General features: G+C 38.0%; 1 protein-coding gene across 18 annotated transcripts in view; it reads right to left on the bottom strand.

Moving 5' to 3' along the window:
• MITF (melanocyte inducing transcription factor) overlaps nucleotides 1-17355 on the bottom strand; it is a 311298-nt gene that overhangs the window by 75479 nt on the left and 218464 nt on the right. For 15 of the 18 annotated variants that reach the window (XM_072941684.1, XM_072941685.1, XM_006196482.3 and 12 more), the window contains one exon: nucleotides 6573-6822. In XM_072941684.1, coding sequence (XP_072797785.1) covers nucleotides 6573-6770 — 198 coding nt within the window. In that variant the 5' untranslated portion in view covers nucleotides 6771-6822. The remainder of the gene's footprint in view (nucleotides 1-6572; nucleotides 6823-17355) is intronic. The other 3 variants (XM_031686313.2, XM_031686314.2, XM_072941682.1) reach the window with 1 other exon arrangement.

Raw genomic sequence — 17355 nt, 5'->3', positions numbered from 1 at the left:
AATCCTGACTGTACCACTTGCTTCAGCAACTTTGGATGAGCTATTTGATCCCTTCACCTCAGTTCCCACATCTGTGAAATGGGGACACTAATAATAACTACCCAGTGCTGGGCATGCTAACCATGACTGCTATTCTAACAGCTATCCTGGGGAGATGGAGACTAGCTGGAAGGCAGGTGTCACATCTGTCAGAGTCTCTCTAAGCATTCTCTAAACAAAACACAAAGAGAGGAGTTAAGAAAGATGCTGAACTGTTTACAATAGCTGAGACATGGAAGCAACCTAAATGTCCATCGACAGATGAATGGATAAAAAAGATGTGGTATATATACAATGGAATATTACTCAAGCATAAAAAAGAATGAAATAATGCCATTAGCAGCAACACAGATGGACCTAGAGATTACCATAGTATTTTTAACAGGTACGTATACTGTATCTCTGCTTATGTACTATGGCCCTTTAGAGGGCCACAGACCATTATAACATCTCAGACTTTGTTGTCCTCCAAGAGCCGATTTTTTGCTCTGCCAGGGGACAGTATTACCCCTGCCAAGGATGGAGGCTCTACAGATCTCAGCACACTGAAAAGAAATGATTATTCAAAGCCAGATAAAAAAGAGGCTCGCTCCAGTTTTCAGCCCTCACTCCCAGATCCTAGACCTCAATATTCTCCTTAAGGTGCCACCCTGCCCTCCAGTTATGGAATTAGGAGAATTGTGTACATGAGAGGAAACTGCTCCTATCAGTACGACTCTTTGTAACAGCAGAGAAAGAGGAGCTGAGCAAGTGGCCCTCATGCAAGTCCACAAAGTGACTTCAATGATGTCGAAGCAGCTCATTGAGAAGATAATAAAGATCCTCGTCCCTTAAGAGAAGGTGACCTTCCCAAACCTGCATGGTTCAGGTATCCACTGAGCACGGCTGACTCAATCCACAACCTGAGGAGATCACACCATCGAGACTCTGTGGTACCCTTTGGCCGCATAAAAAATGGCCATGTCTCACAGTGGGAGAATTCATTTCCATCTTGTGGGCCAAAATTACCAAGTGAACATGGGATTACAGCTGATGTTTCCATGTTTCCGGAAAAGTGGAATTAATTCCTAGGCTTAGCTGTATCCAGGTTGACTATTTTGTTTTAGACAGCTGCTCCCCACAGAGCTGCCCTTCCAAGTGGACCAGGCCAAAAATCTAAGCAAAGATGACTTTCTTCAGCCAGCATTTCATTACGCGTTCCTAGCCCCTAAACGCGGTGCAGGCAGAATACGACGTCTAAAATTAATCCATGCACATGTCCTGAGATGCTCGCCCCACTGAGCCTGGGTTAAGTCAGATTTCACCTATGTACAACAACCCTGTGGAGCACTTTCTTTTGCCAGCCCTGAGGCAACTCACCCCTTACCCACAAGGTACACATTCCTATTTGCAAGGGAAACAAACAGGCCACAGATCAAGGCCCAGGGAAGCTGGCACACACTTGTATCACCAGGATGACCTAAGTGTTTTCAATACACAGGGTAAGAGGTTCCCATTCTGCCTCAGGACAGGAGTTTGATGCAATATTCTCAAAAATACAGACAACCCAGAAGGAGAAGAAACTCTTTCTTTCTTTTGTTCCATTTACAAAGGTGAACAAAGAGAAAGAGGGTTTACATCCACTTGATCAAAACTGACAAATGTATTTCTTTAGACTTCACTCCCACAAAAGTTAATGGCTGGAAAGCAGCAGAAGCCAGGAGGGCTGCCCTCTCAAATGCTAAGAGCAGCTGCCCTCCTAGGAGCTCAAGAGAGGGAGGAGGGGGAGGGAGGAATGGAGAGTGTCTGCTGGTGTCTCCTTCCAAGCTGTTTAAACCTGTTTCATGTTTACAAGAACTGTCTATAATTTTTAATTATCAGTGAGTTTTAATGGGAAAGAAAATTACCTTACATGTGACACTGAACACATCAAAGTGATACAACCAAGAGATTCAAAGACCCCATATGGAAAAGTGGTTTCTAGGAGGATGAAGAGATGTCTGCAGAACCTGGAAACCAAGTCCCTTTGTCCCGGGAGAAGACGTGATCTTGCAGACAATAGGTTTGATTCAAAAACAAAAGCTCACAGAGTGTTTGTGGTTAGTCACATGGACTGGAAAAAATATATGATGGCCCATGGACTACAGTATCATAAGAATTCTCGGATGTCCTTTTTTATGGGGACAGCACCTCTAGCAAGATTTCCTAAGGGGACTGAGTCAAGCCAATCAGATACAGACTGCATCTGTTCCCGCTTCTTTTGGCCAATGTGATGCTAATAAAGTTCTGTGTTCCTGGCTAAATAAATCGGCAACAAAATCAAACGTATAGTGGGGTACAGGAGCAATCCCTTCTGCTAATCTGTAAGCAACCAGCCCACTTGTAACTCCACACACAATTTTTCCTGTTTCCGTGTCATGCCTAAAGAATAAGCCACACCTTCAAGATTCAACACCAGGTCAATTGCATAAATTACACAGAAAAGGCCAGCAATTCAGTTATCCAGCCTTTCCCTCATCAGCGAAATCACAGAACGTCGGTTGTCGAACAGGGTGACAAGGAAGAAGGGCATCTATCCAGCCTGACTTGCCAGAATCTCTATCGAAACAGGACGCTGCACAATGAGACATACACCAAATAAATGCCAATGTAAATTCAGTTTACAATGCAAAGGGCACTGGCAAAGTGTCTTCTGGTATTTGATGAACAGCAAGTATCATTTCTCATTCTGCAGCAATCTGCCCAACTGCTTAAATTACATGAGATGACTTGGAAAGGGGGGAAAATTAAAAAATAATTCCTTCAAACTACTTAAGATAAAATATCCTAAAGTTGTCAAAAATACATTTTTTTCTTTTAAATTCATATAACCTTTCTCCCAAGAAGAAAAAAACTCAATATACAATTTATTCCAGAGAGGACACCTTCCCTTTAAAGTTTTAAATTCCAAGGCAAAAGAAGGAAGGGAGAGAGGAAGGTAGAAAGGGAAATCCTTGAGAATTTCCTATAAATTTCTAAACAGAGAAATGTTTTCAAACTATACACTAATGTTTTCAAGCTATAGACTGTCAGAGTTCATATTATGTGAGAGTTAGGGAGAGGAATTCTGATGAACTCGCCAGTCTACGATCAGAGTAACCAGGTGTTTCCCTCATCAGTCAGAGTTAGAGAGATGAGATAATGAAAATGCATGCTTGATGGATATATGGACGAGGATGCAGTGGATGGTATGTGACGCTTCTATAGCCATGAGACCTGACATGTGTCCACAAGGTCTGTGCCTGGTTCCCCCACTTTTGTTTGAAAGAAGCGAGATCAAATCTCAAACCTCAGGCATGCATGTCAATAAAACCCACCTGTGGAAGAAACTGCTTCCACTAATGGTTCTTAATGACATACTTTGTTAATTCGCAGTTTGAAACACAGAAGGTGTTCACTATTGTGAAAAATGCATTAGGCACTCAAAAGCACTGGTTATTTATGACAAAGAAGTATCCTTAAATTACAATACCCAATTGAATAGGGCTGCTCTTAAGAAACCTAGAGGAGATCTCTAACATGTAAATACAAAGCAATAAGACTAATGCCACGTCATCCAACATGAAAGTCAGTAACAGAAATAAAACCGTAAATTAATCAAATCAATATAAAAACCAGCGGCTAATCCTCCAAAACATCATGAATTTACAGACTGAACGATGACCATGTGAAGAATAAGTAATACAAGTTTCCAATCCCTGTGAATTCCAAAGACTGCTCCTTACTTCCTGGAAGCTATCAACAATTTAAAACATACTTTTTAAAGCTTCATATTTTAAGCATAGCTCTGTGAAAGAAAGGGTATTAATCAGAAAACACTATTTAGCTTTTCAAAATCAGTCATTCAACCCAGTGACAGTAAAATGTAGGTACTGTGAGTCTGTGTGTGTGATTTCCTATCAAATTTTGGCAAACCAGTGGGAGTTGGAGAGATTTACCTAGAATTCTTCAGCACATGTTAGCATGTCAGACCATATACATCTACCTCCACTGAGAAGCAGATATGTTCTGTTTTAGCAATTTACATCTTTAAAAATTAAATGAAAAATCTACTCTGGCTGTACTATTAGAAAAAATACTTATTCAATATAATCTGTATTGTTATCCATAAATTCATACACTCAGTGTTACTAATTTCATGGAAATGTATATTCATAGAAAAATGGTCCAAGATTAAGCAAATTAACTGTTTTTCTATTAACAATGTACTTCATAATACTATGCTTAGGATTTAAAAACTAAAAAAGAGAAAACAAGAAAATTATCATATTTCTCTCTTTTCATAATAAATATTTCATATTTTCATACATAAAACTTTCAAAAATACGTAAACTATTTTTATAAAGTACCAAGTCATTAAGTATTTGAACTGATCATTTATATAATACTCTCCTTTAAAATGTAATATGAATCTCGTAGAATGTCATCTTACATGAAATCATTTATTTTTATTTGGTCCTCCACTTAAGGACACTAAAATCTGTCTAAATAGCTATCAAACCTATCCACATTGCTATGCCTACAATTCTTTCTTTTCATTTTTACGACACACTTCGCTACTTTATATAACTGAAATATAAAAATGCACAAGTTACACAGAGATAAACTAATTCAGTATTAAATATAAATTTACCATTTGTTCATTTTTATTTAGATTAGGTCTTCCAGTTCTGCTAATTTATTCGTGTTTTAACTTTGGACATATTTCCGGCCTAACTGAATTGAGGGCTGCAGCTACACCAGGTGTTACCAGAACATGGCAACATATAAGGAAAGACGGGTATATTATTCAAACAATTTAGTATAGATTTTAATTTTAATCATTTCAAAATTACATACTTTAAGTAATAAAAACATTTAAAAATGATGTCCATCTTTAAGATGATATGGAAATGATGTTTCAACATATTTGGGTAATTTCTCCCCTATCGGATATAACTGCCTTAATAGGAATATAGATTTCAACTAATACACTTTAATGTAATATCAAGCATTACCTTCAAATTGGACATAAACCACTACTAACACAAATCCATGTCATCTCTTCTAAAATATGCCCTTCAGATTAAAAAAAGACTTAAAGAAAAAAAAAGACATATTTCTCCACATTATTATTTAATTCATACAGCTTTAAATAATCTGTGGTATAGACAAAAACAATTATGATTCTTATGAGCACGAGACAACTTAAATCTTAAATAAATCTTACATCTATAGACACCTAGTGACTGTCAGTTTGCACTCAAGCAGAACAGAAAGATTTCATGTAGAATCTATTTCCAAGAGAAAACCTTGCCTTTACTTGGGGGAAGGTGGGGGGCAAAAAACAGCCATTAATTGTGGCAATATCCAGAACTTCAATCACAGTAGAGTAACATTTTACACTAAACCATTTGGATCTTTTTCGCCCTAGCAGAATAATTGGTTTCTCTATGAAAGAGTTTCACAAGTTCACCACTACATTTTAAGAGTCTTTGCAAATAAGAAAACAACTGACTTAAACTTTTGTTTTTGAAGAATCCCCTTCCTTCTTCCTGGAAAGGATCACAGATTGCTTCCCAAGTATAAAATGTCATTCCGTCTATGCGTTTTAATAGTAAACTTGAAATAGTGGGAGATGTACTTTCTGAGCACAGGAATGAATGCAAAGACCAACAAGGAATTACCAGTGGGTACAGTTCACCTTGTTTAATGAAGAGTAACACTTGGGACTCTTCAGGATGAATCAATCAGGTGAATGGATATAAAAGAAATTAAGAAGTAAGGAGGTCCCCTTACTTTTCTTTTAACTTCACTTGCATCAGTCACATTTAAGAGTTGTAATGTTTATCTTTAAACAAGGAGTACCTCCCAATGTGATGTGGAGGATACGTGTGTGAGACGGAATTCTATTCTTAGACTTGTTACAATTTTCTTCAGTAATTAGGAAGCTATATGTCCCTGATAGAATGATGCTAACAAGCTCCTGCAGTTTCTACTCTAGCAAGAAATCAAAGAGACCCAAAACAGACAACTCATATCAGTTAAAGGATTACACAGTCTGGTTACTAAAGCGTAGAAAGCTCTGCTACAGTTTTATATCTGAAAAGACTTTCTAAAAAGATTCAAATTCTACAGCCAAGTTTACTTACAAAGGACAGAAGGAAACTAAAGAATGGCCATGCAATGTATTTAGGAGAAAACAATTACATACAAATTATTAGAAGAGGCTCATTTCAGATAATTTGTACATTAGGAAACTTTCCCAAAGGAAGAAAGATATCATTATAACAAACACCTATCCTAACTTGTAATTTCTCCTGGAACATCATTTAGTGAGGGTTACTACTAAATCTACAGTTAGTTAACATCCTTCTTTGAAAATACAAAGTCGTGTAGAAATCAGTAGAGCTGACATACAAATATGATTCGATGGTTCCAATATAACCAAATACACACTGAGATAAATAAAACACCTAGAAAATGGAGAATGTTGAAGAAGGCTTGGCCCAACCAACAAGGTGACACTCACGTACCTTAAGGACTTCCATCGGCACCTGGGTGGCAGAGGGAAGGGTGGTGGGCACACTGACGTTTATGGCTGGTGTCTGGTTCACGGGCACTCTCTGTTGCATGAACTGGGCCGCCTGCAGCTTCTGCTGCTGCTCCCTGCGTTCCTGCTCCTGCATCTGCTCACGCATGAGTTGCTGGCGTAGCAAGATACGTGATGTCATACTGGAGGAGCTTATCGGAGGCTTGGAGGCCCCGGGATGCTCCTCGGAACTGCTGTGGGAAAACCAAAAGACACACATTTACTTTTCTAATGAGACCCTGCGTTTGCATTTGGGGGTACCCTAAATTGCACCAAACTATGAAATGAGCCTGTGCAAATATAATCAAATCACGGAATAGTACTCCACCTAATTGAAAATCAAGAGCTAACAGGATTTAAGTCATTAGTAGTTGAATTAAAATAAGTCGGCTTGATTGCATCTAGGCATTTTTATCATGCGGCTTTTTTTTTTTTGACATTTTATACTGCAGACTACTCATCACCACCAAATATAGTGCCACCATCTGAAGTGCCAAGAAGCAAGGCATCTTAATGGCACCCAGATTTCCACAGTTAAAAATACATCACTTGATTTCCTTTTTTATAACCGGATCTAACCAAATACCTACTCCTACATGCTATCTAAATTCCTTGGAGATATCTAAGATGTTTACTAGCACAGAATGGTTTAAAGAATAGGTAAACTTTATCATGGGGACATTTTCCTATGATACAGGAAGTAAAAATCATTAATGAAAGAAGCATCTGGACCCGAATGTTAACACTGAACTCGACCTCAGCCTTTGGGAAAGAGGGCAGAAGGCAAGCTGGTTTGACAACCCAATTCTTCTTTTCTTGGTTTTCTTTGTACTGTTTTTTCTTCTGATTCTTCTTGGCTTGCTCTGCCCTACACGTGCTCGGTGAGTTCCCCATGAGGCCTGTTTCTAACGGTGCTGATACTGACCCTACCCAAAATTATTTAAAACGCTTAAACACTTTTCGTAAGTCGAAAGAGAAAGGACTTCCTGATTTTCCGAAATACAGTTTTTTATTGCTTATCTTGCCAGCCCTCTAAAATTAACCATTAAACCTTTCTCTGCCCTTGTTACCATATCCAGAAAAGAGAAATAACAGTAGGTTTTTTTTTAAATCTACCCACTTATCAAAGTAGGAGATGTTTTTTAAATGTCTGTTGTATCATTTATACTCTAAAGCCCTATCTCTTAGGGATTTTGGGAGGATTAAAGAAAATAATGGAAGAAAATAATGCACACAAATCCCCTAATACAATGATCGCCATGCAGTGTGCCTCAACAAATGTTATTATCCAGAAAATTTAATTGTTTCCAGTAATATACTTTTCTTAAAAAAAAAATCACTGTTTAGGGCCAAGAATATAATACCTTAGTTAGCAACTGGCAACAGAAAAAGAGTAATATTTGAGAAAATATTCACTCCAAAGTTATTCTTCAAGAGAAGTATTTGCACCTTTAAGCTTCCTTCTTTGAGTATCAATCCCAGTCTCATCTTTATCCTCTAACAAAAGGCAAAATAAAGCCTTGAAATCACTGACCATCCTTATAAACTCCTTAAAGATAGGAACCTTCAAACTGCAGGTAAAAAAAAAATCAAAAACAAAAACAAACAAAAATCTCCACTCATAATGGATGAAGAAATGTTTGCATTTCACCCTCAGAGTTCTAGAAAACTACACAATAAAAATTACACTAGCAGATAACTCATTACTCAGCACAGAAAACTGGTTCAATAAACTGTGATAGGTTCATATAACTTAATACCATCTAGCCATTAAAAATGGTATAGAGATATACTTATTGTTGTGAATAACACTATATAATATAATAAACTTAGAAAAGCCAGTTGCAATAAAGTATTCCAGGTATGATTCAATTTAAAAAAATGCTCACTGTAAGAAAAAGTGCAATGTGACTGGGACATTATGTTGTACACCAGAAAGTGACACACTGTAACTGACTATAGTTCAATTTAAAAAAAGAAAAAGTACAAAGATAAAGTTACCCTGAGCCACTGTTGGTATCACAATCCCTTAAGAAAACAGTATTATCAATTTGATTCAGAAATTTCATTGATGGATGATTTTGAAAATAATTCAAAACGCAGAAAAACTGCACTACAAAGCTGTTTATAAATTGCAAAATATTCTGAACCACCTAAATCTGTTCCCTTGTATGAGCATGATATGTAAATTATAAGTGGAGATATGGGTCAAAGAATACAAACTTTCAGTTACAACACAAGTTCTGAGGATCTAATGCACAACATGGTAACTATAATTAATAATATTGTATTGTACACTTGAAATTTGCTTAGAGTAGATCCTAAGTGCTCCCACCACGAAGAAAATAAATAGTAACTGTGAAGCAATAGATGTGTTTCACAATGTATGCATGTATCAAATCATCACATTACATATTTCATAGATGTATCATTATACACATTAAATAAATACAATTTTTGTCAGTTATGCCTCAATAAACTTAGGGAAAAAACAAAACCATTCAAAAGATTTAAGTATAAAGTTGGTTAAAAAAGTCAACTATGATACATAGATTTGATCATATATTACCTGTTTTTTTAAATGCACAAGTACGGAGCAAAGTGAGAAATGCATGTTGTAAGAGTAAATTAAAAAGTAGGATTCAAAAGTTATTTACATTCTAATTTAGAATAAGTAGAGAGAGAGAGAGAGAGTGTGTGTGTGTGTGTGTGTACAAATACACGTATGACCAGCAGGGTGTGTATAAAGATGATCACAGTCAGAGTGGTAGTGGAATTACAGATCAATCTCTTTTTCTTTGCTTTCCCCCCTCCAAGTCATAATAAAGCTGTATTATTTTTTTTAATGGGAGGAGATATGCCACTAATTTCAGAACATGAAGAACATGAACTAATTCACAAGCGTGAAGAAATGACCTGAGTGATCAAAGGCACCATTTGGCTAGAAGAAAGGAGACTTGGGCCATCACGGGCAGGATTTTGACAATAGGATGGGAGAGTAGTGACTCGTATCCAGCACACTGGTTCTCCTGGAAGTCTTCAGCATCCCAGAAAACTTTTAACTCTCTTTCCTCTATAGTTTCCTACAGATGCACACAGACTGAACAGTATTAATACCCTGCTTATTATTTTCATGTCATGCACTCACTCACACAAGAAAAATACCTAGCCATGACTCAAAAAGAATCCATTCACCTGGTAAGGTTCAACTAAAAGAGCATCAAAATAAGACGCATTTTTCCACTTTTGAGTCTGTGTTCAAAGCTCACATGTACTTTTCCAAACCAGGGGAAGAAGGCTATTTAAAAATAAATAAATAAATAATAGACGGTCTTACTATTCAAAGCCTGTCAGGTTAAAACATTCCCAGAGAGACTGATCCTTTTGATAAAAAACAGGAGCAAACCTTTGTGCTGTAGCAAATGCAGCTGTGGAATAATCGCACTAATTAGCTGCTCAAGACAAGCCATTGGCTGTGATACTGGGGGAAAAAATCCTTTCAATTAACAGTAAAGCATTCTTCAGACATCTTAAATTAAAGTTACTAGGTATCAACCGCACTGAGGCTTCAGACTTTAAAGTCAACAACAATATCGTTGAAAACATTGACTGGAATGTCCTATCAGGAAAAGAAATACAGATTTCTATGGCAGACGCATATAAAAAAATTAAAACCCCACTGAAGAAAATCTAACAGAGCTCGGCTGATTGATATTATTTTAATAAATCTTCTCAAGAAAATAAAAGAAAGGAAGAAAACCATGCAAAGGAAGATGTAGCCACTTCACTGCACACACTCCCTGCGTGATATTTCCATGTTAAAGATGACTCTCAGATTTTCAGCTTTACTCTCAGTCTTTCAAATATCGCTTTCTCTTAGAAATAACTGAATCTGCAATTATCACCTTACAGACAAAAATGAAGAATCTACACTTCAAAATGCTAGCAGGTCAACTGAGAATAACGTTTTAGACTCAAAGTCGAGGTTTATGTGAGAACATCACCGGTGGCCAAAAGCTTATTTTTAAAATGAGGACCTGATGTTTAAACCACTAATGATAAGCGAGAAGAGTTGTCCAAATGTGTTTAACTTTAAAAGCTAACTGAACTCATCCAGGGCCCAGAAAGCTCCATCTGCATTAGGTAATCCTAATTCCATCAGTCTGATTCCTTTTAATCAGATTATGTAAAGGTCATTTATTCAACAAATAGTTATTGAGTGTTTCCTCTGTGCCAGGTGCAGGGAATACCTGGTTTCTAATCTCACTGAGTTTAAAGCCAGGGTCACCTAATTTTTCTGAGATACCTCCAAATTAAGTCAATTATCTAGATTATCTGACTCTCAGCTAGTTCCACGTGGGAAGGTGTATGCCTCACTGTAAGAAATCACTCTTTGAAAGCCAACTTCGGGAGGCAAATGCCTTTACTGGCACTTGCCCAAATCACTGAAGCCAGACATACAACTTCTCTGAGAACTGGGAACTGCTCAGTGGTGACTCAAGAAGGACGGCCATCAAGGGGACACAAGTCGAGCTCCATTACTGCTGAGCAACCTGATCTTCAACGAGCCACTCAACCTCTCTGAGCCTCTCCTACATGCACAGCAGTGGTTGAATAAGCTATCGTCAGCTAACTTAAAGTGCCCAACACACTGGCTGTAGCCATGAATGTGACCTGAGTTCCTATCTCGATGGCAGAATTTACACTTTAAGCCTTCAAAGCCTCCCCCTTCTCTGTGACGGTGTAAGTAGGTGGACACATGCCCTGAACTATCCGGTATATTCCTGAATTCAAATAGTTAATTCCACTGCCTTGATCAACTGTTTAAATACATCAGAAATTCCATGGCATCCAATACTTAGCCATTCAAACATCTGCATGACCATCCCTACCTTTGATAGCGATGCAAACGCCCCTTCACTAAACCTTACCAGTCAGTCTTTGGTCTCTGTATCTTGGTCAACCAGGACATGAATCTAGCTGTCAGGTGAAATGATTAGTTTCTAGGCTGAAAGAGCTGATAAATTTCCCCCTGCATTTCCTCTCTTCAATTTCTCTGGCAGGGTCCAGCTCTGCCACTTACTAACCTGTGACTATGGCCAAGTTAGTCTCTTTGAGCTTTGGTTTTCCTTATTCATAGAGTGTTTAGTACCTCTGCCTCTCAGCACGGTGAGGAGGATTAAAATTTGTAATAGATGTAAAAAGTTTAGCATAATGACTGGAACATAGGTCGGATAAATTGGAACAAAATTCACAAATTAGCAGCAAAAAAATAATAATATGAAACCATGAATATGCTACCTCTTTTTTGGTGCAAGGAAGCAGTTTTTTTGTAAGCCTATATGCAAGTTTGGACCAGAGCAGATCTGACTGTGAAGGTTTAGGCAATCTCTGTTTGATTCAGAGGATATGACAAAATTCTGCAGGGGTGGAGAAAGAAGACAATTTTCCCTGCAATTCTCTCACGAGATAGAAAGTAAAAATCCTAGAGTTTTTCTCCAGGAAAAAACTGATCTTCATTATAATCATTCAATTAATAGAGCTCACAGCCTAGCATTTGCTGGAACTGGATACAATGTCATTATGTCCAGCAAAGCACAATGGCTGATGTTCACATACACAGTGGGGACGTAAGAAGGCATAATAATTAACTTCATGCACAGGTGAGAAAGCTGTGTCATGGGTAGGCTAGGCTACCAGGGTTTCCAAATGCAAAAGGCTGGCTCCCCCAAAATCAGCTGAGGGCTGTGTCTAAAATCAAAATGCCCAGGCTCCATCCCTAGACTTTCTGATTTCAGGTTAGGGAAGGCCCAGGAATCAATATGTCTACAAAAACTCTGCAGCTGATTCGGATGCCACGTTTGGAAATTAAAACACCCTAGATCACCCATCTGTTTCAGAGGAGAGCTGGGACAGGAACCTACATCTTTGATTCTTGACCAGAACACTTTCTTTCATGTCTGAGGAAATTCACAACCCAATTCCCACCTCCAGTAACCCTGACAAGAGCTCTGATAATGAACCCAACATGTTGAATGGAATGGAAAGGGAAGGACTACACACTCCTGCCAAATGGGCTGAAACACCAAACAAACTAAAACAGCTGTCCAGATACCACCAATGACGGTTACAACATCTGTAAGGAACCTACAGGCCGAATCTATAAAAATTGCCCCAAACAGTTTGCTCTGTTAGCTAAAAGTCTTTAAAAAGTAAGTTCAAGTGCAAAAATCACTGAAGTAAGAGTCAGTAAATGGATACATCTTTTTAAATGTCAGTCAGGGGATCTAACATTTCAGAATGATCAGTACTTCCATTATCTTAACCTTTACCTTCCTTTCAAAGTAATCACGTTTTAAGCCTAAGGATGAGTTTTTCATCATGTATGATGGAACCAAGCACCAATAAGAGAATATACTGTTACTTGTATAGAGGATATACATGTGAAATACATGGTATGTCTGATGTGTAGTATATATGATATATGATACATATGATAAATATGTATCACACTTAAAATAACTGAGAGTATAATCCATATAAATGTGAAAGTACCAGATTTCACAGTTTGGCTTAAAAAACTGAGGTCTTCTGGACTTCAGTCATCACCAACCTTGGTTTTAGTGGTGAAGAAAAAAAAAATGAAAACCTGCCAAACGATTTTTTCTGGTAACATTACCAGCTCAGACAATAAATACTACAGGTTTCTGGCACAGAGAAAATAAAAAGGATTTCAAAGTGCAGCTTGTCTTTCTCCTCTTCTTTCCTTCAACAAATATTTGAACATTTTCCAAGGGCCAGGTTCTGCTAGACAAGAGGATATCATGGTGTCCAAGGCAGACGCTACGCCTGTCCTCTGGAGCTCTGTAACTTTCATTGCACAAAAGGACGAAAACATTCTAAAAAGCAAGAACCCCCAATCATACATAAGTCAAAATCTGAAATCGTTATTTTTCAAGACCTGGACCCCAATGAGTTTGAAAAAAATGTAGACTCTCCATATATATTCAGGCTTAATTATCTTTAAACTGGTCTTTCAACAAGTGCCAGAAGAGTAATCACCATAATTGATTAGATCAAAGAGCAAAATAATAGGGCTCCCAATATACCAATATTCTTCAAAGGAGGGTACAAAAATGATACCCTGGGGTGCAGAAAAAAAAAGATGAGAACACTTGTATTGATTTTATCCATCATTTCCATTTTCTATTTTTGTGTATGATGGATATTATAATACAATACTAGTAAAGGGGGCACATGTATATAATTTCCAAGTAAAATAAAAACATGTTGAGTTTGCTTGGAAAAAATCTTACTTTAACTAGGAGGGATGACCAAAAATGTTTGGAAGAGCTCTGTAATATCAGACCAGTATTTTTCCAGAAAATTTTCATCACCAAATTTTCTTTAAGTTGATTATCTTCACCACTCCCAAAGAGTCTTGCACTTCTAAGCACTCCAACCGAGGGAAGTGCCGATTTCTTTAATATTAAAAGACATTTTCAAACACACATAGGAGGATGCCATTTCCTCATTTTATGACCATGACAGTCCTCCACTTCCCACTGATGGGTTTCCACACTTAACACTCACACAATGCCCTTCAAGGAAATTATTTCCGACAACCCACTATCAAAATGTTATAACGCAGATAAAGTTGAGGTGCCCCACACTGAAGCTTCCTCCTGTCTCTCCTATCAAGCTGCCTTTTACTAGACCACATTTTAGAATTCTTGTTTCCTCTGTCCAACTATGGAATCTCATTCACATCTAAATGCCGTGTTTTAAAAGGCTCTGAAAAATTCATCCCCTAAAAGGTGTAAGTAATTGATATGGCATGACAAGATATCCCACTTAGAGTATTTTAAAAGGAAGAACTTTTTATCCAAAACTATGACAATCTAATGACAGAATTCAGAAATGAATGTGAAAGTAATTGGAAGGATCTTTTTAAAGACAGAAAGCTCTTCTATCTCTACTCAAATAATTGCCCAGTCACAGGGCATGCTCTGTCCACCTGTCCTGGCAACATCACAACAGATCAGAGAAGATTCAAAAGCCTTAGACTGCCAGCACTTAACAATTACTGCATGTCTAGGATGTATCTACCAAAATGCAAAGTTTGCAATACTGTGTGGAAATCAAGACAAAAGGACCGATTACGGTCTCAGGAGCAGTGCATGGGTACACCTGTCATAGTTGAAGGAACAGCCTTACAAATAATGGCAATGACTTAAGGTGGTCACATGCTACTTATGCCTGCCCAGCATCCTGTCCCACTTCTTTGGCAAAGTACCCCCCAATTTCATCTTTGAAAACCAGCCTCCTCACTTTCAGTTCATGAGGTAGCTTATAGTGATGCTTCTAACTCCAGACGTAGAAACACGACAGAGGCTCAACCAGTCACCATGCGTATCAAATGGCCTTGTACTCCAAAACAGCCCAATAAGAGTCAGCCCTGTCTTTGACTAGAACTACTGGGGTAAAAGAACTCTCTCTATACTAAGGTTTGGAAAGATGCTAGGATGTAAATCTGGAACTTCCTGGACCTGTGTGCAAAGAGAGCCAAATGAGGTGAAACAGTAATGTGAATTGAAAGAGGGAACAGAGGACTAAGGAGAAGGAAGAATGAAGGCAGAGCCAGTGTTTGGATGACACCAGGCATCTGGATCAAACCATCTCTCTAGCGTTGATAACCCTGGACATAGGGAACTGACTCACAGTGACAGTCTCCATTTTTGTTTGAGCCAGTTGGATGGGCTCTGGTAGATCATAGTTCATTTTTGTGACATTTTAGAAAATATCAGTTATTCCAAAAGAAATAATCAAAGTTTCAGCCTAAGATCTACAATTCAATCTAGTACCCATTCTATTTTCTCCTTGCTTCACCTAGTACACTGCCATTCACATTTCCCAACTTTCCAGGAGCTAGGTTGGCTTCATGCCTAAGTTTTGCCAATGAGACTAAAGCAGAAAGGTCATGTGGTATTTCCAAGAATTCTCCCTAAAGAGATACCTGTCTTTGCACTGCCTACCATCATGTCTCCTAGAATTTAGTTGTAATGGCTGCAGCTCCAGCAGCCACTTTTGACCATGAGGATGAGTCCCAGACTTAAGGATAGAGCTGGAATGTTCCTGGCCCTTCATGACCAGAAAGAGCCAAGCTCCACAGGGCAGAGATTTTTCTGTTTTATTCACAATAAATTCCCCAGCACCTAGAAGAACTTACCACATAGTAGGATGAAATAAATCTCTCTCTAATTAGTAAATTTGGTATCTCTATTCTATCAAATACCCCACCTCCTCCTAAAAGTAGGTAATGCTAGAACCTTGGTGTTGGAAGACCTTTAGTCAAACCATTTACCTCAGTTCTCCAAGGACAGAGAATACATTTTTTCCAAAAAGCTCTAAGCTCTAAGAGACCTACTGTATTAACTTAATTCTAAGATAAAATTTCCCTCCACATTTTAAGACTTCTCAAATCAGAATAGGTCGTATAATCAATGTATATATTTACTAGAGTCCTTTTCTCCCCCCAACAGTTGCCTTAAAATCAGTAGTGAACTGGATACAAGGAAATATACTTGAAAGACGAATACTGTGGCACTGAACTCATTCTGGTCCCTCAGAAGCTCAAAGGAGTTATAGTTTGGGTAATTCAGAAATCTGGGCATTGGATAAACCAACTCAACTAAAAGCAGAGGAAGAAACAGCAATTCATTTAGTATCTGAGATAAGAATCCATACAACAGAACAGAGGAAAGCATAAGCCCTGGACCCAGAGTACCTCTGCAGAAATCTCAGCTCCATCATTTCTCAGCTGTATGACTTGGACTGGATCTTTCACCTGCCCAAACCTCCATTCTGTCATCTGCAAAATGGAGGTCGGAAAAAAGTACCTTTGTCACAGAGCCATTATGAGAACTTAAAGTGTTAATGCAAGTAAGAGTCTTAGAATGGTGGCCAGCACACCATGCAGACAGTAAGTAAAAGTTACGGAATGACTTCTATGCTGCGCTCTAGTTCCTGAACTGGTATCCTCTGAGCATCTTAGTATCTCGTAAACTAGTGAAAACTGACAAGTTATTTTCTAGGAAGCCAAATCTCTTACAATGTTGCCTTCTGCTCTGGTGTTCCTTTGCTGTCTTGGAGGAAAATACAAAAGAAACAATTAATTCACAGTGTGCATCCTCCCTAAAAGAACAGGCACAAAGCAGTTAATCGGCAACAGCTCAGTGCACAAGTTTTGTCAAAGATGTGTGCTAAGAATTTCATTCTGAGAATCCATCAGGGAAGCCTGCTCCTGTGGCAAGTATTTTAGTTAACCAGGAGAAAAAAAAAATGAAAATCAATTAAGCCAAAGTAGTTGAAATTAAGAATTAATTTGGGTATAAATTCAAGGATGATATCACTACTGCCCTTATGCTGCGTGAGAATGGTATGGTGCATCCATTCATGACCTCCATTAATTCGCTTTAAAATAATATTTAAAAAATTGGTAAGTTATGGAGGACATTCTTGTGGGGTATGAATCACAAAGAACAACCCTCATCTCCCTAACTGCTATCTGATTTACAAAGCAGAAATTCATAACATTTCTAACATGATGGCATTTTAAATACATAATTATGTATACTCTGTTCATAAAATGTTCTATTACTTTAGAGACATGAGTAAACTGTTTTAATGACATGTACAGTGAAAAAAGTCTATAAAGGCAAACTCAA

The sequence above is a fragment of the Vicugna pacos genome, chromosome 17 (genome assembly GCF_048564905.1).
Source record: "Vicugna pacos chromosome 17, VicPac4, whole genome shotgun sequence".
Taxonomy (NCBI): Eukaryota; Metazoa; Chordata; class Mammalia; order Artiodactyla; family Camelidae; genus Vicugna; species Vicugna pacos.
This window is presented reverse-complemented; position numbering and strand designations above follow the sequence as displayed.